The 22466-nt window shown below is 51.4% G+C and overlaps 1 protein-coding gene across 3 annotated transcripts; it reads left to right on the forward strand.

Moving 5' to 3' along the window:
- Nucleotides 1–861: 861 nt before the first annotated feature.
- Nucleotides 862–22058, forward strand: ZFYVE27 (zinc finger FYVE-type containing 27). 3 transcript variants are annotated; one of them, XM_058671316.1, is made up of 13 exons: nucleotides 862–1040; nucleotides 1798–1995; nucleotides 6138–6208; nucleotides 7594–7780; nucleotides 9758–9853; nucleotides 11500–11612; nucleotides 12421–12560; nucleotides 13054–13125; nucleotides 15735–15879; nucleotides 19210–19256; nucleotides 19568–19649; nucleotides 20624–20684; nucleotides 21037–22058. In XM_058671316.1, exons 2-13 carry the CDS (start codon nucleotides 1799–1801, stop codon nucleotides 21113–21115), a joined length of 1290 nt encoding a protein of 429 aa, XP_058527299.1. In that variant the 5' UTR covers nucleotides 862–1040; nucleotide 1798; the 3' UTR covers nucleotides 21116–22058. The 3 variants fall into 3 exon arrangements, with proteins under 3 accessions (XP_058527299.1, XP_058527300.1, XP_058527301.1); XM_058671317.1 differs by lacking the exon at nucleotides 9758–9853; XM_058671318.1 differs by lacking the exon at nucleotides 9758–9853 and having other exon boundaries at nucleotides 20624–22058.
- The last annotated feature ends 408 nt before the right edge of the window (nucleotides 22059–22466 follow it).

The raw sequence follows: 22466 nt of genomic DNA on the forward strand, positions 1-22466 counted from the left end.
GCCTAGGCTGGACTCCTCAGGAGCAGCGTGGGGAGAGTCCCCCTCTCACAGCTCCCAGTGTAAGCAGTGCAACTCCTGATGAGTGCAGGGGGTGGGGTGGGGCTGCCTGGCAGAGGCCCCTGGGGGAGAGCACCCAGTGAGGAGTCCGCTAAAGGCATAGCAAGGTGGGTGCTGTTATGATAGCCAATGTTGGGGTCAGAATCCTCCTAGGTTGGAGTTGCTGGAAGGAACTAAACATTTTACTGTCTAGAGAGAGCTTAGTGTAGTACCTGGAGGCTGGGAAACTCTCCACCATTAACTGCTGATACACACACATATATATTTACATATATATGTATATATTTATATATATTCCTACATTTATATATTCATATATGTATATATATTTATATATAAAAATACATATATTCATATATATTTAAAACAGGTTTGTTTATTTGTATCTTCCATCTGCTGGGTCCAGCAACAGCCAGGCCCATGGCAGGAGCTCCATCAGGGTCTCCCACACGGATATCAGGAACCGAAGCGTCTCTGGCCACCTGCGGCTGCTTCCCGGGGGCTTTAGGAGGGAGCTGGATCCGCAGACGTGTCAGGGTTGGAGGAAAAGAGGCAAAACACGCCAGTTGAGCTGAGGTTCTTTTCGACTGCTCCCTGCAGCGGGGAACCTTCTGGGCCCCACCGGGCTCTGCCCCCGCTCCCAGGGAAGGACCCGAGCCAGCACCGGTGAGGGCCAGGGAGGAGAGGGGCGCAGGCGCACTGCTGACGCGGGCGCTCCCCCGGAACGCCGTGGGCGGAGCTAAAGCCCGACGCGCCGGGGGCGGGCGGGCGGGCGCGGTGACGTCACGAGGACGCGTCCCGGAAGCGCGGCGGCCGCGTCGGAGGCGTCGGAGGCTCCGGGATCTGCGGCTTTAGAACGGCCCTGGGAGGAGGCGTGGCGTCGGCCTGGGGCGCCCCGGAGGAGACGCTCCAGCGCCCGGCGGGCCTCCTGGTTCCCCCTGGCTGTGCGTGCCCTTCCACCCACCGACCCGGCGACCGGGAAGGTGAGGTGTCCCCCTCCCGCCGGCGTGGCTCTGCCGCTGGAATTGGCGCCTAGGCCTCGCGGGGGCCTCCGCCTGCTGGCCGTGCGACCTGGGCCCTGGCTTTCGCTGTCTGGGCCTCAGGGGAGCCCCATCAGGCCCCCTGGGCTGCAAAGCTGGTGGGCTGGGCACTTGCTGGTGCTGACCCCCGAAGCACCTTCCTGGGCCGTTTACCTTGGCCCTGGGAACTTGGGGCTCCCCGCCGTCCCTTTGTCATGTTCCTTCCGCCCCACATCGCAGCTGCCTACCTGGCATTGGTTTAGGTTGCTGTTTGTCGAGGGGTTCGTCCACCGCCTCCCGCCCAGCCTCCCCATTTGCTGCTGGACTTTGGCTTCAGGAAGTGGGGTGTGGGAGTCTGTCCCTAGTCAGAGAGGGAAAGTGGTGCAAGGTGCTGAGGGGTTTGCAATCCACCTCTAGGGTATTTGGCAAAGATTTCCCAGGGCAGGGTAGTGGTATCCACCCAGCTCCCTGCTCCCTGCAGGGTGGGTGGGTAGAGGTGGGAGAAAGTTGAGACGACACACTGACTTGCCTGGGCAACAAGGTGCCCTTGGTCTCTGAGACTTTTCCAATTGACGGGTCCTTGGGTAGAAAAGCATTGGATGCAGAGTCCGAAGACCAGGATTTTATGTCTGAGGACTTGACGTTGCTGTCCCATGGGGCTGCAGGTTTATTGTGGTCACCATGTAAAATGATGCAGGTGTGTTGGGAATTGTGCTTACAGGATGCAGACGTTGGAGCGGGAGGGCAGTGCACCCGAGGTGGGCCCCAGTGTGGTGCCTGAAGCTTCGCAGGAGTCCCCGCCTGCCCCTACCAAGTCATCAGCGTTCGATCTTTTCAACTTGGCTCTTTCCTACAAGCGGCTGGAGGTCTACCTGGAGCCCCTGAGGGATGCGGGGGACGGCATCCGATACTTGCTCAGGTACAGCCGTGGTGGATCTGCCCCAGCCTGCAGGGGCCTCTGCCTTCCTGTGAGAGCAGTGATGACGGTCACTTAGGCAATGACTGGACTGCCCTTCCTGCCCTGGTCTGGCCGGTTCTGAGAGGTCTGTCTGGCCCCTGGACTACCCTGGGTCCCAGGCTCGGCACAGCTAACTCAGGTTCTGGGTCTGATCTGGCCCTTCTTGAGGTTTCTTCTTCATAACTGAATGAGCTCCTACCTCAACCACCCTTAGTTTAGAGCAGGCTTATTTTATTTTTTCTTTTCTCCCATTATTTACATTAAAATTAGGAAATAGCTGTGACTAGGCAGGTACCCTTTTTGTTAATCATTTGGGACTGTGAATCTTAAATGCTTTTTATGCTTTTTGGTTTGCTTTTCATCCTCCATAATGTTTTTGTTTTTCTCCTTTCAGCTTGTTTTACTTTTTTTTAAATAGGTTTATTTTATTTTTATTGGAAAGTCAGATATACAGAGAGGAGGAGAGCCAGAGAGGAAGATCTTCCATCTGCTGATTCATGTGCCAAGTGACCGCCACGGCTGGGAATGAGCCGGTCCAAAGCCAGGAGCCAGGAACTTCTGGGTCTTTCATGTGGGTGCAGGGTCCCAAGACTTTGGGCTGTCCTTTACTGCTTTCCCAGGCCGCAAGCAGGGAGCTGGATGGGAAGCAGGGCCGCCGGGAATAGAATCATCCCCCATTTGGATCCCAGTGCGTGCAAGGCAAGAACTTTAGCCACTGAACTTTTGCTGGGCCCTGCTTTAATTATTAATATCAAGAGGTTTTTTTTTTTTTTTCTAATTACAGAAATATGACTTCCCACTCCTCAATACTTCAGTTTATGTGTCTAATTGGATAGTTTCTTTCATATCACACTTGATACAGTTAGTTCCTTGGTGTTATACTGTACCTAGTTGATATTTAGGTTTCTTGAATTTGTGAGTCACACCTGGTTTCCATCTAGGCTGGTGCATTGCATTGTAGGTAGGTCCCTTATTCCTTAAGTTTCTTGGTGTCTAAACCATCTCTGCTTTCCTGGTGGTGACATGCTGAAGAGACTGAGCTGGCTTCCGGCAGACCTTCCTTCTGTACCTGCCTGGTTGCTTTCTTACAGAGCAAACAGGAAGTCTGATTGATCAGCTGGAGGGCAGTAAAACCTGGTTGTTCGTGCCCTAAGGAGCTGGGGTTCCTAATTGGAGCTAGTGGCTGGGCATTAGGGGTTCAGCAGTCCCCTGAAAGCCTGATGCCCATGGGTGTGTGGCTTGCGAAGAGCTTCTAGTCCTGGTCCGATTCTCCTGAAGACCTTCGTCCTTTACGGTGCCTGATGGACAGTGGTGGGAGGTGAGGCGAGTGGAGTTAGGTTCTTCATCCTTCACTATTGAGCTTTTTATTTTTTTAAAGATTGATTTATTTTTATTGGAATGGCAGATTTACAAAGAGAAAGAGATACAGAGAGAAGACTCTTCAAAAGACTGCAATAGCTGGAGCTTGGCCATTCTAAAGTCAAGAGCCAGGAGCTTCTTCAGGGTTTCTCACACAGGAGCCAGGGTCCCAAGGCATTGGATCATCCTCTACTGCTTTCCTAGGCCGTAAGCAGGGATCTAGGTGGGAAGTAGAGCAGCCAGGACACAAACTGGTGCCATATGGGAGCCTGGTGCTTGCAGGTGGAGAATTAGCCAGTTGAGCCATTGCACTGGTCTTCCTTGTTGAGTTTTTATCCTTGTCATAGTCTGGAAGCAGTGGGCAGTTTATTACCTCTTTGACCAGGCCCCTACATTTCTCTAGATCTGCCCTTTGATTTTTCCCTAGAAATGGGCTCAGCAGCATACCCAAGCCTTGCGCTCTTGGTGCATGGAGAGCGGCCAGCACGGCCAGCTGATTGAGGTGACCTGTGGTCGGCCATAGTGGAGGAGATGTGGGCTGTGCTCTGGTGTTTCCCCTCTCTATGTTTTTGCGCTTTTGCGGCAAAACATGTAAGTTGCGTCTGTCTCTGTCTCGCCTGTCTCCTTTTTCTCCAGTAGCCTGCCGTCGTGTCCCGGAGCCAGAGCTCTGAGGTGGTGGAGGGTGGTTAGAGCTGGGCGGTCACGGCACCTGCACACCCTGCAGGGCGCAGCACTGGCCTGTGGAGGTTTCTGTCAGGTCAGCTTGTGTTTCTGTTGTTCTCCTCTTAGGAAAGAGGATTTGGCTTTGCAGGGTCATCTTGTCCTGGGCCTTGGCTCTTAGGGCAGAAGCCTAGAGCTGCAGAAAATTTGTGCGAAAGTCTTGTGGGATCGGCTACTCCACAGGGTCTCTGGGTCTGTCAAGAGATTAGATGGCAGGAGAGGGACTGTAAAATGATCCTGACTTCAGTAGTGACATGACTTTCTTATTTGTGAAATGGGCTTGGCTGTAGACCTGCTTTTTATTTTGCTTTTAACCGGGTAGTTGGCACCAGAGGCTCTGAAGCCAGCCTAGGAGGGGCTGGAGAGATGTGTGCATTTCAGGGGGAAGGGCAAAGGAGGTCATTGCCTTTCGGTACCTATACATCTTACTGAAATGTGAGGGTCCCAGTAGCTGGGCTCATTTAGCAGTTGGGAAGCACTGTGATCAGAAGGCACTTCCTGCCTGCTTTCCTGCTGTTTGTTTGGTGGCCCATCTGCATGCGACCTGACAGTGACTGCAGAGTGCCAGCACAGTGACTGTGTTACTGTATCTGCTCTGCTTTCTGTACTAAGTACCCCTTCCTGGGGACTAGGTCAGCAGCACCGCTTATCTGCAGCAGTTTGAGGCTCAGCTCACCTTTCTTCTGCTGCGGAGCATGGCAGTGCTGCTGGCTTTCTGTTGCCCCAGTCACTTGGGGTATACACACTGCACCCTGTATTCTTCACTTTCTAGCATGGTAAAATAAAATTTTCATAACTTTTCTTTTGAGTTAGTATGTTTGAAATAAACCCTGAAAATTACAGAGATAAGATGAAGTCACAAAGGGAGTCAGAGAAGCCTGTCATTTGTTCTTTCTCAGTTTCCGTAGGAAGTGAATCTTGTGCAGTGGTTATAGATTCATAATAAAGTTTTAAAAAAGAATAATGGAAAATATTGAAGAAGAATGTCAGTTTCATTTTGTAAAAAAGATTTATTTATTTTTATTGCAAAGTCAGATGTATATATAGAGGAGGAGGAGAGAGACAGAGGAAGATCTTCCATTCACTGATTCAAACCCCAAGTGACCGCAATGACTGGAGCAGAGCCAGTCCGAAGCTAGGAGCCAGGAACTTCTTCCGGTCTCCCATGCAGGTGCAGGGTCCCAAGACTTGGGCTGTCCTCAATTGTCTTCCCAGGCCACAAGCAGGGAGCTGGATGGGAAGTGAGGCCGCCGGGATTAGAACTGGCTGGCGTATGGGATCCCAGTGCATGCAAGGCGAGGACTTTAGCTGCTAGGCTACTGCGCCAGGTCCATCAGCTTCATTTCTTTTTTTTTTTTTTAAGATTTATTTATTTTTTTGTTGGAAAGGCGAATATACAGAGAGGAGGAGAGATAGAGAGGAAGATCTTCCATCCAATGGTTCACTCCCCAAGTGGCTGCAATGGCTGGAGTTGAGCCAATCCGAAGCCAGGAGCCAGGAGCTCGGAGCTCTTCTGGGTCTCCCACGCGGGTGCACGGTCCCAAGGCTTTGGGACGTCCTGAACTGCTTTCCCAGGCCACAAGCAAGGAGCTGGATGGGAAGTGGAGCTGCTGGGATTAGAACTGGCGCCCATATGGGATCCCTGCATGCTCAAGGCGAGGACTTTAGCCACAGCGCTATCACACTGGGCCCCAACTTCATTTCTTAAAGAAAATGGACCCTTAAAAGTACAAGTTCCCACGGTGTTAATTGCGTCTCTTATCAGATATTTTATACGTTCTTCCTTGTTGGAGAACTTTCTCGTAGATCATCTAGTTTTCTCACCCCTGGGGATAATCTGTGAGTCGTGGACTCCTTTATTGGTTACCTGCTCAAGGGAGACCCACAGTCCACCCCTTCTTGTTTCAGGGTGTCCCAGGCCGTCACCCTGTTGGCCTGGAGGTCCTGTCCTGCTCTGAGCTGCCCCACTCCCTCCCAGCTGGAGCAGCGGCTGGCTGTGTTGATAAAGATTCTCTGTGTCATAGGTGGCAGATGCCTGTGTGCTCCTTGCTCACCTGCCTGGGCCTCAACGTGCTGTTCCTCACCTTGAACGAGGGTAAGAACTGCTTCTGGGAGCCAGCAGGTGTGGTGGCGGTGAGGGAACAGAGTGGCCGCTCCGCCTGAGGGAGCCACTCGGCTTGCCCTGGAGGGACCTCTTTTATGTCTGCTGGTGGCCAAGCAGGGTTGCAGATGGTCAGTGCAGGCCGGGGGCCACTGGTGAGCCCAGAACCTGCCGGCACAGGCCTGCTTCTCCTCTCGGAAGGGAGTGCGGTAGTAGGCTTTCCTCCCAGGGCGTTTGTGGGGAGTGAGGTGCTCTGTAACACCCAGTGCTGTGCTGGGGCAGTGAGCAGCCCACGTGTCTGCTCCTGTTGTTAAAGTACTTCCTTCTGGACTGATTGCAGATGCAATGACCTTTTCAATTTTGGTTTCTACACTGGTAAAGGGGTTGTTTGGGTATGTGGCATGGGCTAAAGGTATGGGAGGTGAGCTGGTGGGGAGTGTCTTTGTTCTATCTCTTGATTGACTGAGAGGCACCAGTGAGGGCTCCCGGGCAGTCACCAGCAGTGAGAAGTGACGGGAAGCCTTTGAGTTGGAAGTGTGGACTCGTGGGCACCTGTAAGGTGTGGGCAGTGCTGTTTCTTGCAGACCTGTTACATTAGAGGTTGTGAAGAGCCCTTTTCCTGTGGTAACTGCAGTAAAAAGCCAGCCCCCGTTGGGAAATGCACGGAGGGTCTGGGACAGGCTATTCGGAGGAGCTCTACCTTTCGTAGGTTGAACTGGTCTTTCCTAGGTGTCCCTTCATTCCTGTGGGGACATGCTCTCAGTGGTTTGGCAGTAAAGCCAGTTCACCTAAGATCACATCCTGGTTCCTGGTTGAACTCAGCCTAATCAGAGCTTCCCAGTCTCTGTGTGTGGCTACCTTCCGAGACAGGCACACCTTCTCTGGAGGTTCAGTTTTCTTCTGAGTGTATTTCCAGAGTAAGTCAGTTCATGTGGTGGCATTTCCCCAGTAGTTGCTGTGACCACTGCTGTGTCAGCTTGATGTCGGGGAGCAAGCGCCGCCCATGAGTTTTCTCTGCCTCACTCCACAGTGCTCGGTGGTGTGCCAGATCCAGTGCTTCTGGGCTGCCCTAATGGCTCTGAGGACCAGATGTTAGTCATTGAGGCTCTGAAGGGAGCCACGTCAGTGACCAAGTGACAGAGTCTCCACCCTCAAGATCTGTGACATCTATAAGGTGTCATTTGTTGTGTGGTGATGAGGTCTGTGAGGAAAAATGAAGCTGGTTTAGACAGCTGTGACAGAGCTTGAGGAGCCATATCCTACTGGGGGCTGGGGAAGGCCTCTCGGAGGAGCGGAGGGAGCATGTGGACATCTGGGCAGGCAGGCCGCAGGTCCTTGCTCACCTGGATTGCCTGAAGGAATGTTTTTGGACCCTCTAGGTGCGTGGTACTCCATGGGTGCCCTCGTGATCTCAGTGCCTGCCCTGCTGGGCTACCTCCAGGAAGTATGCCGAGCCCGACTACCCGAATCTGAGCTGATGCGGAGGAAGTATTACAGCGTGAGGCAGGAGGACCTGCAGAGGGTGCGCCTATCTCGACCCGAGGCCGTGGCCGAGGTGAAGAGCTTGTGAGTATGGCAGGAGGCCCGGGAGTGGAGAGAGCCTGCCACAGCAGTCACAGGGCCGCCCTGCTCAAAGTCCGCATAGGTACAGGGGCCCAAGTCTCAGATACATTAGCAGGGAGCTGGATCAGAAGTGGGATGGCTGGAGCTCAGACTGACTACTGCATGGGTTGCCAGTGTCACCGGTGAGGCTTAACCCACTGTGCCTTGACACTAGCCCCTACATGGGCGTTTAACCCGGAGCAGTTCTTGTTCATTCTATTTCTCATGACTTTGATGTTTTGTCATAGTTCAAGCTTATTTTATTATTATTTTTTCTTGAATTTCCCTCAGTTTTGGGTTGTTTGAGTCCTTGTGATTCATACTGTGTGTTTAGGGCAGGAATATGACAGGTGAGCTGTGTTGTCAGCCTATGTGGTCACATGATACCAGCAGGTGCTAACTGCTCAGTCCTGTGAGGTTTCAACACTGCAAATGAGCATTTTACCCTTCACTGTTAGTGGTCAGATCTTTGGTGACTGTAAATATCTTGTTCCTCACCTTTGGCCAACGTCTGTTGGTCTTGCCTTCATCAGTTTATTAATGTGATGGTTGCAAAGGTGATTTTGTCATTATCATTCCATCTACATTTATTGTCTGTTTATTGTTGAGAAGTCTTTTTTTGAGATTTATTTATTTTTATTGGAAAGATTTACAGAGAGAATAAGAGACAAAGGTTTTCCATCTAATGTTCACTCCCCAAATGGCTGCAACAGCCAGAGCCAATCTGAAGCCAGGAGCCTCCTCTGGGTCTCCCACATGGATGCAGGGTCCCAAGGCTTTGGGCCATCCTCTGCTGGCTTCTCAGGCCACAAACAGGGAGTTGGATGGGAAATGGAGCAGTCAGGATATGAGCTAGCGTCCATATTGTATCCTGGTGCATGCAAGGCGAGGACTTTAGCCACTAGGCTACCACGCCAGGCCCTGTTATAATTTATTTTGACATCAGCTGGTCCCACATGTGTTTAGGGGTTGCTTCTCGGTTTTTTGGATGTGTCCATGTCCTTGCTGAGTATGTCTTCATGGTACAGCAGGACATTCCAACTTACCTTACATCTTCCTTGTACAGTCTAGAAGTACCCATTTTTCTTTTTTTTTCTTTTTTTTTTTTTTTTTCAAAAGATTTATTCATTTTTATTACAGCCAGATATACACAGAGGAGGAGAGACAGAGAGGAAGATCTTCCATCCGATGTTTCACTCTCCAAGTGAGCCGCAACGGGCCGATGCGCGCCGATCCGATGCCGAGAACCTGGAACCCCCTCCGGGTCTCCCATGCGGGTGCAGTGTCCCAATGCATTGGGCCGTCCTCAACTGCTTTCCCAGGCCACAAGCAGGGAGCTGGATGGGAAGTGGAGCTGCCGGGATTAGAACCGGCGCCCATATGGGATCCCGGGGCTTTCAAGGCGAGGACTTCAGCCGCTAGACCACGCCGCCGGGCCCGAAGTACCCATTTTTCCAAAGAGCTCTTCAGAAGCCCATATCTGGGTATAAGATGAGCTCATTGTTTTTTTTTTGGGGGGGGGGATGCAATTGTATTAAAAAAAAAGAAAAGAAAAAACTCATTTCAAGTGCATCTACTGTATGTCATAAGGTGGATGCCATTGATCTATATCCTGCCGCTTATTCTACAGCTGCTGTGTACCTGTTGGCTAGGTAATGTTGATCCTGCAGCCCTGGAAGAGCTAGCAGGAGAACAGAGCAGGAGCCTTAAACTCCCTGTAGCTCCAGTAGAGGCCCCAGAAAGGGACTGAAATGTCAGTGTAGTGGCCTGGTCAGGCCCTTCCCTCTGGTGCTCTCCAGAACCACCTGGTATGTGTACAGAGGTTGGCCATCCCTCGCCAGCTGTGCCTGTGAGCCCCTGGGTTCTGCTTGCCCACAGCGTCTGTGTGTTTGGGTGCAGGTGGGGTGGGCCTGTCCTCTCACAGACTCCCTGAATCGACAGCTTGATCCAGCTGGAGGCCCTCCTGAACCGCCTGTGCTGCACCTGCGAAGCTGCCTACCGCGTCCTTCACTGGGAGAACCCCCTGGTGTCCTCACAGTGAGTAGCTCCTCTCTCTTACATGAGCTGCCCTGGAGGAATTTGCACCTTGAGCCCCAAGCCTGGCCAGCTTCCTGTCTGAGGGGAAGAGTTCCTCTTCAGCAGGTAGATGCCTGACTGCACTTACATGTCCAGGCTGTTAGGCCATGGGTTTTGTTTAGGTACTTTTATAGGCATACAAATATTTTAATATTATGAAAATACTGTCACCTGGTATAGTCACTGATCTGTTTGGCTTGCCTTGTATAGTGGTTATGTGCATGTACTTTGTAGATGAATAGTTTCATAATGTGGTATTTGTTTTGCTTAATTTTATTTATAAGTGGTTTACTTTGTTGCTTTTTACTTTGGGTTATTTTTATATTAGGTTAATATAGAGCAAAATATAATTTATGGAACTTTTTTCTGTTATAGGTTTAGTCCTTTGCATGAAATTTTTATGAATTTAGCTTGATATTTTCAAAAAGATTTTCTTAGAATAACATTTTAGGGGCTTGCACATTGGCTCAATTGACTAATCCTCTGCCTAACAGTGCTGGGATCCATATGGGCACCAGTTCACGTCCCAGCTGTTTCACTTTCCATCCGGCTCCCTGCTTGTGGTCTGGGAAGGTAGAGGGGGATGGCCCAAAGCCTTGGGACACTGCACCCGTGTGGGAGACCTGGAAGCAGCTCCTGGCTTCAGATCAGCTTGATTTTAGATCAGCTCAGCCCCAGCTGTTGTGGTCATTCCCAGAGTGAACCATCAAATAGACGATCTTTGTCTGTTGTTTTTTCCTCTCTCTGTAAATCTTGCCTTTCCAATGAAAATAAATAAGTCTTAAAATAACATTAAAATAATTTATTAAGGGCAGAGTTATGTTGAGGATAAGAGAGACAGGAGGAGAGACTGGTCTTCCATCTGCTGATCCAGTCCACAAAGCCAGGACGGGGCCAGGCCAAAGCGGAGAACCAGGAGCTTTATTCTAGGTCTCTGTGGGTGCAGAGGACCTGAGTCCTTGGGCTGTCCTCTACAGCTTTCTCAGACGTGTTAGTAGGGAACAGGAATGGAGATGGAACAACTGAGCCTTGAACTGGAATGCTGGCATTGTAGGCAGCAGTTTTATTTGCCAGACGATAATGTTGCCCCTAGAATAAATTTAAGGATGAAACAACTGCATCACATGGGTGAAAGTTATCGAGACTCATCCTGTGTGAATAATCATGCTAATATTTAGTCTTCTCCTTGAGCCAGACAATGCTCAGCACGTTCTGTGTTACCTCACTGTGTAGTCAGCATTGTCCGAGTCTCCATGTCATCTGTGAAGGACCTCATGTGCAGAGAACCCAGGACTTGCCCCAGTGCGAAGTGGCAGAGCTAGATTTAAATGCCAGCCTGGCCCACTCAGGGCTTTAGAGGAGTGAAGACTGTTGGTTCAGTTTATTGCCCCCAACCTGGGACATGCCATGGTTTCACCAGCTGCAGCAGCCGGCCACTCAGTGGCAGTTCTCAGTGTAACTTTATCACTGCTTGCCACGTGTTTGATGGGCAGGTCTCCCTGGTTGACCTCAGGTCCAGAGCTCTTTCTGCCCTGGCCCTTCTGTGGCTGTCTCTGAGCATGTTTCCCTTGACCCTAAGGATTTCCTCTTCTGTGCTTCCTCCCCAGGTTCTATGGGGCTCTTCTGGGCACAGTTTGCATGCTGTATCTGCTGCCACTCTGCTGGGTCTTTGCCCTTTTAAACAGCACACTTTTCCTGGGGAATGGGGAGTTCTTCCGGGGTAAGTCCTTGAGAGTTGGAAGGCTGCTGGAGGCTCAGAGTCACCTGGTGGAGCCTCCTCCAGGGGGAGCACTACACAGTGGAGTGCCTTAGTCGTTCCGAAGGTGGATGAATCTGGGCTAAGGTGATACCAGCCACAGGTTGTCCTGGCATTTGCTGCCTGGTGGTTGTGTGTTCCCAGAGTGCCCGTTTGCTGCCTGATGTCTGAAGTGCTGAGACAGTCTGGAGCACCCCAAGTCACAGGGGCTTGGGCCTGTGAATGTGCTGGGGTGGTTGCTGTATGCATATATGTGTAAAAATTGCTTTATCATTAATATTTGAAAGATAGAGTGACAGAGAAAAGGATCTGTTCTGATTCATTCCCAGTAGCCAGGGCTGGGCCAGGCTGAAACCAGGAGCCTGGAACTCCATCTGAGTTGTCCACGTGGGTGGCAGGGACTCAGGTACTTGGGCCGTCATTGACTGCTTGCCCTGGTGTGTTAGCAGGGAGCTGGATTCGAAGTGGTGTAGCTGGTGCTCTGGTATGGGAAGCAGGCATCACAATAGTGACTTATCCTGCTGCGCCACAGTGACGGGCCCAAATAGTCGTAATAAAGAAGCCATCGTTTGTTAAGCACTTCTGCTTGACTCTCTAGGCAGTCTGGAGTAGCTGGTCGTGTGTTTATTCATGAGGCTTAGGTTTGGTGACATGCTTGGAGCAAGGAAGGTGACTTGTCCCTGCAGCAGAGGGTCAGTGTTGGAGGGAGCTAGTGGGCTGTGGAAGTGAGCACTTGCCCAGCACTGCTCACACTGTGTCTGGCCCTGGGCAGTGGTGTCAGAGTACAGGACGGCTGTGCAGCGACGGCTGAGCCCCAGGCAGGAAGAGCCTGCTTGCCAGAGTCTCCCACTGCCAGATGCTGTGGGAAAGTCTGCTCTGCTGGACAGCACGCCTGACCCCACGCCCACGGAGGTGAGTACCCGAGTGCATACCGCTTGCTTCTGGGTCGGCTCTGCTGCAGTTCCTGCTTCTTCCCAGGCCTGATCTGAGTGCCTGCTAGTGATCGTTGTCATCAGAACAGCTGCTCTGTGCATCACTGTGGGCTTCCTGGGTGGCACGTGCTGCGCTGCATGCCTGATGTTGGCAGTACCCTGAGTGTAGTGATCTCAGTGAGACTGTCCTCTTACACAGGAGAAGGCTGAGGCGGAGTGGCTGCCAGGGTCCTAGGGCTAGGCCCTGGCTCCACACCTGTGTGCAGCTGCCTGCTGTGGTCTCGTCTCTTCCCTCTGTCCCTGGTGGGTGGAGGTTGCTCCGTTTCCTGTGACTTCCTTCTTTCCTGCAGTTGTGCCATTCTCCTTGGGGCGGGAACAGATGCTTGGGGAGCCTGGCTGCCTGCTCAAAGAAGGTGGCCCTCTGTCTCAGGGAACTGGGCTGCCATTCTTCTCCTGTCATCGTCTCTTCTTAGGACCTCACGCCTGGCAGTGTGGAGGAGGCTGAAGAGGCGGAGCCAGATGAGGAGTTTAAGGATGCCATTGAGGTGGGTGGCCCTTTCTCATCACTCTCTGTGAACCAGACCAGGAGTGGAGTTCTCCTAGAGCTGATGGTTTTCCTTATGTCCCAGTTCTGGGTGCCCAGCCTAGGACAGTTCTGAGGCCTTTGGGTAAACCTTTTCCAGGAGTTGTTTCACCTTGCTGGAAGCAATGAGCCTGCTTCCTTTGAGGTGAGGAGGTCGCTGTCTTGCCTTTCTGTGCTTCTGTTCCTTTCGGGAGCAGGGAGCAGGTGAAGAGAAATTGTATGTGGCCGAGTACTGGGTCAGGGAAAGTTAGACAGCCTTCTTGATTTTAGGACAGTGGTTCAAACTGACAGTCTGAGAAGTGTTTGTTTGTTTTTCTGTTTGTTTGTTTTTAATAATCTTACTTAGTTGATTAGGGTACAAAGGGTCAGGGGCTGCCGGAAAGTGGATGATACCATTGTTTCCACACTAATGTTATCATTTTTTCCCTGTATCTGGAGTCAAGGGAGAAGCTGAGAAGTGTTTTATTTGGCATGCAAAGTAAAGAACTTTTTTTTGGAAAGATTTATTTTACTTTTTATTGGAAAGTCAGATATACCGAGAGGAGAGACAGAGAGGAAGATCTTCCATCTGTTGACTCACTCCCCAAGTGGCTGCCACGGCCTGAACTGAGCCAATCTGAAGTCAGGAGCCTGGAGTCTCTTCGGGTCTCCCATGCGGATGCAGGGTCCCAAGGCTTTGGGGTGTCCTTGACTGCTTTCTCAGGCCACAAGCAGGAAACTGGATGGGAAGTGGAGCTGCTGGGGTTACAAAGGACACCCTTATGGAATGCAAGCGTGTGCAAGGCGAGGACTTTAGCCAAGAGACTGCTGTGCTGGGCCTTTAAAGGACTTTTTAAAAACATTTAAAGGAAACAATTTTCTTGTGGTTCAGTATAGTTTTAGGAACATAATGATACCTCTCACCCTGCCCTCCCTCCATCTGGTAATGGTTTGAGCCAGTGTGTAAATGTGGGGGTATTGTAGTCAGAGTTCCCGATTTTCAGTTTCTTGCTGTCACTGAGTCTGCAGCAGCCCAGGTAGCTGCAGACCGACTGTTTCCTTTTGGTAAGTCACATGCTGTGGTTGAGAACAGTCCCCTCACGCCTTGACCCCCGTCACTGAAGCCTAGTGGAGGTGGTTTTATTGTCACACTGACACTATTATTAGAGTAGGAAATCCTTTCTCTTCAAGTCTCTGTGAAGTGAGAAATAGAAATACAAGCTGTAGGGCTCGTGAATTTTCACTGGGCCTGTGATTTAGATGTGGCCTGCTGTGCTAGTCCATCAGCACTGTCCCTCAAAGCATTTGAAGTTTCAGCAACTAAAAGATTTGTCCAAGACTTTGATGTTCGATTGTAGGCTTATTCTGGCAGAGAAGGGAGATATGTATAGCAGGGATCTTCAAGCATAAATTTTTTTTTTAATTTATTGGAAAAGCAGAGTTAGAGAGAGAGGCAGGGGAGAGAGAGAGAGATAGAACTCCCATCCACTGGTTCACTTCCCAAAAGGCTGCAATGGCTAGGGCTGGGCCAGGCTAAAGCCAGGAAGTAAACTCTATTGTGGTTTCCCACGTGAGTAACAAGATCCCAGATATTTGGGCAATTTTGCTCTTCCTTTCCAGGTTGATTAGTAGGAAGCTGAATCAGAAGTGGAGTAGCCAGGACTTGAGTATGGGATGCCAGTATTGCAGGTGGCAGCTTGACCCTTCGTGCCACCATGCATTTTTGTTCATGACCCACAGTAAGGAACCTATTTTGCATCTTGAGCCAGTTAGCTCTTACATTTATAAAACAGGTAGACATAAGAAATTTCCTGAAAATAAATTTTAAAACATGTTTTCTTTCCTACTTTGTTCTCTTCTGTTCAAATAATGAGCCACTAAATTGAGTTTACTCCGGCCTGGTACAATGGCTTGATGGGCTAATTTTCCCCCTTCAAAAACCAGGATCCCTTGTGGGCACCAGTTCATGTTCCAGCTGTTCCACTTTCCATCCGGCTCCCTGCTTGTGGCCTGGGAAGGCAGAGGGGGATGGCCCAAAGCCTTGGGACCCTGCACCCATGTGGGAGATTTGGAAGAAGCTCCTGGCTCTGGCTTCAGATTGGCTTAGCTCCAGCCGTTGCAACCATTTGGAGAGTGAACCATCAGATGGAAGATCTTTTTCTCCTTCTCTCTTTTCTGTTAAAAGAACAACAACAAAAAAAAAAACAAACAAAAAACAAAACCCAATAATGCAGTGTTCTCTAGTGTCATGTTTGGGGCATCTGTTAATATCGCCCTTTGGGAAGCCTCAGGACTCAGCAGTTCTGGGGTTCCTTTTGTCTGGAGGTCTCATTCCAGCAACTTCTTCCTCCCTGCTATTTCTCTGTTTTCTCTCCTTCTCCCCTGGCACCTCGGGAGGCAGGAGACCCATTTGGTGGTGCTGGTAAGTAGGAAGATGGGTGAGGTGGATGGGACTGAGTGGGCTGGGCCAGAACGGGAGAGCTGGCTGAGCCCCGGAGCTGCAGCTGATGGGTCTGCTGTGTTGGGGTGCCTTGCATGCAGTGCCTGAAGCCTTCTGAGAGAGGCCAGGGCTGCAAGGAGCTGTTCCTGCAGGATGACGACGAGGGTGCCCCTTGCCTGGTGGAGGATGACCTGGTGCTGCAGGACAACGGCTTCCTGAGCAAGAATGAGGTGCTGCGCAGCAGGGTGTCGCGGATCACGGAGCGCCTCCGCAAGCGCTGCCCGGCCAACACCTTCGGTACTGGGCGGGGAGCAGCCCGCAGGGACCGCTGGGGCTGTGGGGCACGTCAGTTAGGGAAGTGGACATAGTCCCTGTGGGACCGTTGAGGGAGTGAGTGTGGGTTCTTCCTTCTGTCAGTCAAACTTAGTTTGCAGGAACTGGGTTTAGGCAATGCCATCCAGGCCTGCACAGGGCTAAAATCCTGTGACAGAGCCTTAGAAGAAGCTGTGCGCCCTGCCAGGAAGGGAGTCAGGTCTCCCTGCCTGGGTCAAATTCCAGGTCATCACAGTGTCCTTGAGCACTTTAGCTCATGTCCCACACCTCATCTTCCCTTCTGTGGAAGGGGCTAATAGTTCTTACCCTGCAGGGCTGTTGCGATTTGTAAATGGTGTGTTAATATGCGAGGCCCTCTCCAGTCATGTAGATTTTTAGGAGCTTGTTGTGGCAGCTTTAGAGCTGCTGACTAGGCTGTTAATCCAGCTTGACCACCTGGCTGGGATCAGGAGCACCAGGAGCTGAGCCAGATACAACTGTAGTGGAAGTCTGTAGGAGATGGTGACCCCGAGCCAGCCCCATGCTGAGGAGTGCAGAGTGCTCTCAGCTGAGGGAGCAGTTCAGGGGGCTGTCTTTTGGTGTGGTGTGAGTGCTAAGGTCTGTGCCTGGAAGGGTGTGGGGTTTGCTTGAGGCCTCCCGGGGCTGCCACCTCCTGCTGCAGCATTCAGGGCAGTTGCTTGCTCAGGATTTTTTTTTTTTTCAAAGGTTTTTTTTTTTTTTTTTTTTTTTTTTAATTTGAAAGGCAGGTTTTACAGAGAGAGGAATATAGAGAAAGAAGGTCTTGCATTCACTAGTTCTCTCCCCAAAAAGCCACAGTGGTGAGAGCTGAGCTGATCTGAAGCCAGGAGCTTCCTTCGGGTCTCCTGTATGGGCACAAGGTACTAAGGACTTGGACTGTCCTCTGCTGCTTTCCTAGGCCATTAGCAGAGAGCTGGATGGGAAGTAGAACATCAATGCCCATTTGAGATGCTGGCATCACAGATGGTAGCTTAACCCACTTGTGGCCTCCAGATACCTCCTCTCTCTCTCTCTTTCTCCTCTCTCTCTCTCCTCTCTCTCTCTCCTCTCTCTCTCTTTTCTCTCTCTCTCTCTCTTAAATATTTTTAAAAATTTATTTTATTGGAAAGGCAGATTTTACAGAGAGAAGGAGAGAGGGAATGATCTTCTGTATGCTGGTTCAGTACCCAAGTGGCTGCAATGGCTGGAGCTAAGCTGATCCAAAGCCAGGAGCCAGGAGCCAGGAGCCAGGAGCTTCGAGCTTCTTCCGGGTTTCCCACATGGTGCAGGGTCCCAAGTCTTTGGGCCATCCTCCTCTGCCTTCCTAGGCCACAAGCAGGGAGCTGGATGGGAAGTGGACAGCTCTCCCTGTCCCTTGATGTCGAGTGGTGAGTTAGGAAGCCAGGAGAGAGCCTTTGTTGGGAATAGGGCCTGAAGCTTGGTGAATGCAGGAGGGTGCCCAGGCATTCTCCGTGGCTGCTGCCTACCTCAGCCTGGGTCAGTGTGCAGAGTCCTCCTGGCCTAAGACCTGGGGTACTGCACAGCTTATTCACTGGACCGCATGGCTAGTCCACGTAGTTCTGAGCAGTCTGACCCTGGCCAGAATATTGTCTTGGAGTTGGTCCTTCTGTCCCATTCCCTTCTGCCCCAGTTTAGGAAAGACCTCCCCCTCCCTGAGTCTTTCCTGCAGCTGCATCTGCAAGTTGCTGGTTTCCTGGTTTGGCACCACCAGGAAGCACAAACTGCTGTTTTCTCTCCTTGATCCTGCTGGGTCTTAGTGATCTAACAGAAGGTGCTGGGTATTTACTGTGAATGCCTTACGCTACGTTTGCCTTAACTTCAGCCAGTCTCTTTCTTGGAACCCAGGGGCTTTAGTGAGAGCCAGGAGTGATTTCTGGCTGGGCTGAGGCAGCAGCCACATGTTGCTGTCAGAATAGCTTTGGGACCTTTGTACGTGAGGCTTAGTACTTGTTCCTGGCCTGCAGGTGAGCGGGACACTCCGCACCACTTTGGTCTTCACTTTCCAGAGATGTCTGTCTTCCCCATACTTCAGTTATTCTAACAGCCAGCCCCCTTTTTTCCTCCTGTCCATTTTGACATACCATGCAAGTGATAGGCTGCACCACTTCCAGACTGAGTTGTTGGTTTATTCCCCAAATGTCCACAGTGCCCACAGTTGGGACAACGATGAACCTAAAAGCTGCTCCCAGGAACAGAAACCAAGTCTCCCATGTGGGTGGCAGCAGCCCTGGGGGCCGTCACCACTGCCTTCCAGGGGCTGCATTAGCAGGAACTGTAGCAGAGGGTGCAGCTGAGAATTGAACACAGGCACTCTGTTGGGAATGTGGACACAATACTTGCTCCTCTCCCAGCAGTTTTTCAAACTGTTATTGCCTCCTCTTTGCCATTTTTTGGAAACATATTGTCATTTCATCATTCACAGTTCTTTAGGCAGAGTCCTTCTCCCAGCTCTGTCTTCTCCATGCCTCTTCACAGGACCTGTGTGTTCTGCCTTCCATGTCTTCCTGGTTCTGAACTTCTTTGGAATGTTGTAATGTCACAAGCAGAGAAGCAGAGTCTGGGTTTCTTGGAGTCATTTCAGTCTTGTTCTGTCAAGTTTTTTTTTTTTTTTTTTTTTTTAGGATTGATTTATTTGAAAGTCAGAGAGGGGGAGATTCATCTGTCTGCTGTTTCACTCCCCAGATTGCAGCAGCTGTATGGGCCAGGCAGAAGCCAGGAGCTTGGAATGCCATGGTAGGCTCCCATTGGGTGCCTGGGGCCCAGGCACTTATGCAGTGACCTGTTGGCTTCCTAGGCACTTCAGCAAGGTGCTGCGTTGGAAACATAGCCGCAGACTCCAGTCCATATGAGATTCTAGCTTAATTTGCTGTGCCATAGGGCTGGTACTTCTGCGCTGTCAAATGTTTGTAAGGAGATGCCTTGGAGGTAGTCATGGCAGGCAGGCTTCATCAGACTCCTGCCAGCTGAGCTGGATTTCCAGGGGAAGGTTCTACAGCGTTCTCCTTGGTTTCAGCTGAGCCTACAAGTAGGGCCGCTAAGCTTCTAGAGGAATCAGGGGCCATTGGTCACAAGTGGCCTGGCAGTTGATTCCAGGGACTGTTAGCCTTTCTTTCCAAGTTTGAGTCTTTTCTTTTGGCTCAGAATCTCAGCTGTGCTCATTGTTCACTGTGTCCAGCCTGACCTCCTGAGGGTTCTGTTAAATGGAAAACTGCCAGAAACAGATGAGAATTGAGAGACTGAGCTGGGGCAGGACTGAGCTGTTTCCTTTTCTCTCAGGGACCTGCACGGGCTGCTCTGCCACCTTCTCAATGCTGAAGAAGAGGGTAAGTCTCTCTGAGGGCTTGTTTCCCGGGACAGTGGCCATGGGACCGGGTGGCACTTCATGTCCTTGATAGGGTAGTGGCCATGGGCCTGGGCGTGCTTCACATCCTTGTTTTGCGGAAGTGAGTGTAATTCCCTTTGACCCCATGCTCACATCTTCTGTAGCCTTCCCTGGTGTTCTGCTCGGTCTTCTACTCCATGTAGTTACCTCCCCAGTTCTGCTTTCTGTGGATGCTACCAGCTGGTGGGGGTGAGGGAGGTCCATCTGGGGCCTCGGGCTTCCCCTGACACTGGTTTTGGCTCTTGCTTACAGCGGAGCTGCAGTAACTGTGGAAACAGCTTTTGCTCTCGGTGCTGCTCCTTCAAGGTGCCCAAGTCTTCCATGGGGGCCACAGGTGAGTGGTGAGGGTGGCAGGTGTTTGGAAAGTAGGGGACTTGGCTATTCCTGTCCCTTCAAGGGGAGGCTGCTTTGTGGGAAAGGAATGAGGGGTCAAGAAAACCCTGTCTGAGGCCTGCAGTGAGTGACATCTACTCCATCCCTGGTGAACACGAGCAGTGGCTTGTGATATAGATGGGAGCGAAACGCAGCATCAGGGTGACCATGGTGATTGCATTGCATTGCAACATCAGGAGCGTCGCCTGCAGCGTCTCTTGCCGCTGCCTTCCTCAGAAGCGACTGTCCTGACGTTACTCTTTATTACCTTAGTAACAATTTTAACAAAGCTAAGCTCATTTCTTTTCCTTTTACTGGACATACTTGTAAGTGAAACAAAACAAAACATACACATAAGCAACAGGAAAATCTTGCTCTTACCCGAGAGAATGGTCAGGTGTAGACCCTGCAGGTTCCCCCTGAGTGTGGAATAAACGCCTGTGCTCTTGAAAGCTGTGGTCATGTTTCACATGCTGCTTTATGTTCATTTACAGCATTAAAACCAAGTGCTTTTCCCTTCTGATCTTGATCTTGCAAGTAACACGTGCTTATTAACTAGAAAATTTGGAAATTACTATACAGAAGAAGAAGGAAGAGAAAAATAATCCTGTAATCTTACCACCCAGAAATAACCACTGCTAAAATGTTTTAGGAAAATTTCCCCTGCTATTTTATTTAAAAATCATTTTTAAGAGGTGTTCTGTTATTGCCAAAAGAATTTCTAGCAGAACACCTGGCAGAGGCCTGTGCTGGCATTCTTACCTCAGCGTTTCCTTGAAAGGGAGTGTGGGGGGGCAGGCCAGGGCGCTGGGCTGGGAAGGGCTGGGCCGGGCTGTGGGTGGCCTGTGGGGTTTGGGGGAGGATGGTTCTGTTAGTTGGGGTTATGAGCCAGAAGGCACCAGCAGACTTCTCACCAAGATCTTCCTTTCTTTCCAGCCCCCGAAGCCCAGAGAGAGACTGTGTTTGTGTGTGCCTCGTGTAACCAGACCTTGAGCAAGTGAGAAGGGTGGCCAGGTGCCAGCCGCCCCCAGTCTCTCAGGCCAGCAGTAGGTTCCCCCTCTCTTCCAGCTACTATGGGGTGGTCAGGCAGGTGTGGCCTGGATGGTTAGAAGGCTTCCTCCTGCATCCCTTCTGAGCTCAAACCTGAGGGGAGAGGACCCCCTGCGGAGTCTGGCTGTTTGTGGTCCTCCTCTGCCTGGCCTGAATGTCCTCAGGGCTGAGCCAGGAGTGTCCACTAGAGGGCAGCAAGGAGCCAGCCCGCTCTTCATCTGGCTCTGACCAGGGCTGACCCTGCTACTCCTGGGAATTCTAGGAGACCTGAGGCTTAGGAAAGAGTTTCTTCCCTTTAGGGTGTTGGACCAGTCCCTCAGCCTGGGAGAATGCACACAGGGCTTGGTAGTGCTGCTCTTCCGTGATGCCAGGATCTGACCGCTTTCTCTTCAGATGTGACCAGAGCTAGCTGGACTAGCAGTGCTTCTAGAAACAGGGTTGCAGTTCCTAAGCTTCCCAGAGGAGAAAACGTATGCAGGGCTGGCTGAGTCACTCAGTGTTACCTGGAGGATAGGGAGACCTTAGCCCTGCCTTGCAGTCTTAGTCCCCGCAGTGCTGTGCTCTTCCCATGTGCTGCTTGCTTGGTCACTCCATTCCCTGTCCACAACTCCCACCCCCTGGAGTCCAGGGCAGAACTTCCTCAGCCGGCCCACCCTCTTCGGGCATGTGAGGCCAGCTGACTGGAGCAGAGATCCTGAAGCCCTTGACCCTCAGGGGCCTGGGAAATGTAGGAACACGCTGGGCTGAGTCCTGCATTCCATGGCGGTTCCTAAGAGAGGAGCCTCAGTTGTGGGATAGGGTCAGAGTGGTCCCCCAATTCTTCCCAACAATTTCATATTGACTCATAGATGCTGAGGGACCTAGGTCTTCCCAAGCCATGAGCTGGCTCAGGCACTGCTCCCTTCCTTCCTGGAGCTGCCCTGCCTTTTTGAAGTATTTATTTATTTATTTCATGGTTCCTGGGAACATGCAGCTTAAGGAGAGGAATGAACAAGACAAGGGGCCTCTTCTACCTGAGATGCCCCCGTGGTCAGGGGCTGCTTCGCATCCAGGAGCCACAGGTGGTTTGATGGTGGGGGTTTCTGGTCTTTAAGTGGGAGCAGGCAGGAAGGCTGGGGAGACAAGGCCAGCCTTCTCACCAGGCCCAGCAGTGCAGGGCTCAGCAGCTGAGGTGCCGGTGCTTGGGGAACCAGGCAGCCTTGGTGTATATGCTGTGATCTGCTGTGAGAAGGAAGTGCCCTGTGCTTCATTACACTGGAGATGAACCAAGATGACCTCTGCGTATGGAGAGTCTCTAATAAAAAGGCCTCACGCTCCTTGGGCTCTTGTCCTGTCCTTGTGCTGGCGACACTCTTCCAGAGCTGAGGTGCTGAGCTCCCGGGCACGGCCTTGCTTTGCATCCTGGTTTGAAGACCAGGAGGAGCAAGGTTGTGCCTTGCACGCAGGAGGGCATCTGTGTAGGCTTATCGGATTGACTGGAGGCCGTCTTGTGACCCAGTCGTGAGGGCTGGGGTTGGTGCAGGTTCAACAGTGCAAGCTTTAGAATGAGACAGTTTTAGTAAATCCTTCCAAGAAGGCCACAGAGGGTCAGCCCTGGGAAGCCAAGCGCCCACAGGAAAGTGGGTTTGCTGAGCAGGGAAGCAGAAGCCCTGCTCTGGGAGCTGATGCTGACTGTACTGGTGCTGGTTGGCCCTGATTCACCTTTCCTTCATTGTTGGCTGTGGCCCTG

Source organism: Ochotona princeps, chromosome 13, assembly GCF_030435755.1.
Source record: "Ochotona princeps isolate mOchPri1 chromosome 13, mOchPri1.hap1, whole genome shotgun sequence".
In the NCBI taxonomy this organism is placed as follows: Eukaryota; Metazoa; Chordata; class Mammalia; order Lagomorpha; family Ochotonidae; genus Ochotona; species Ochotona princeps.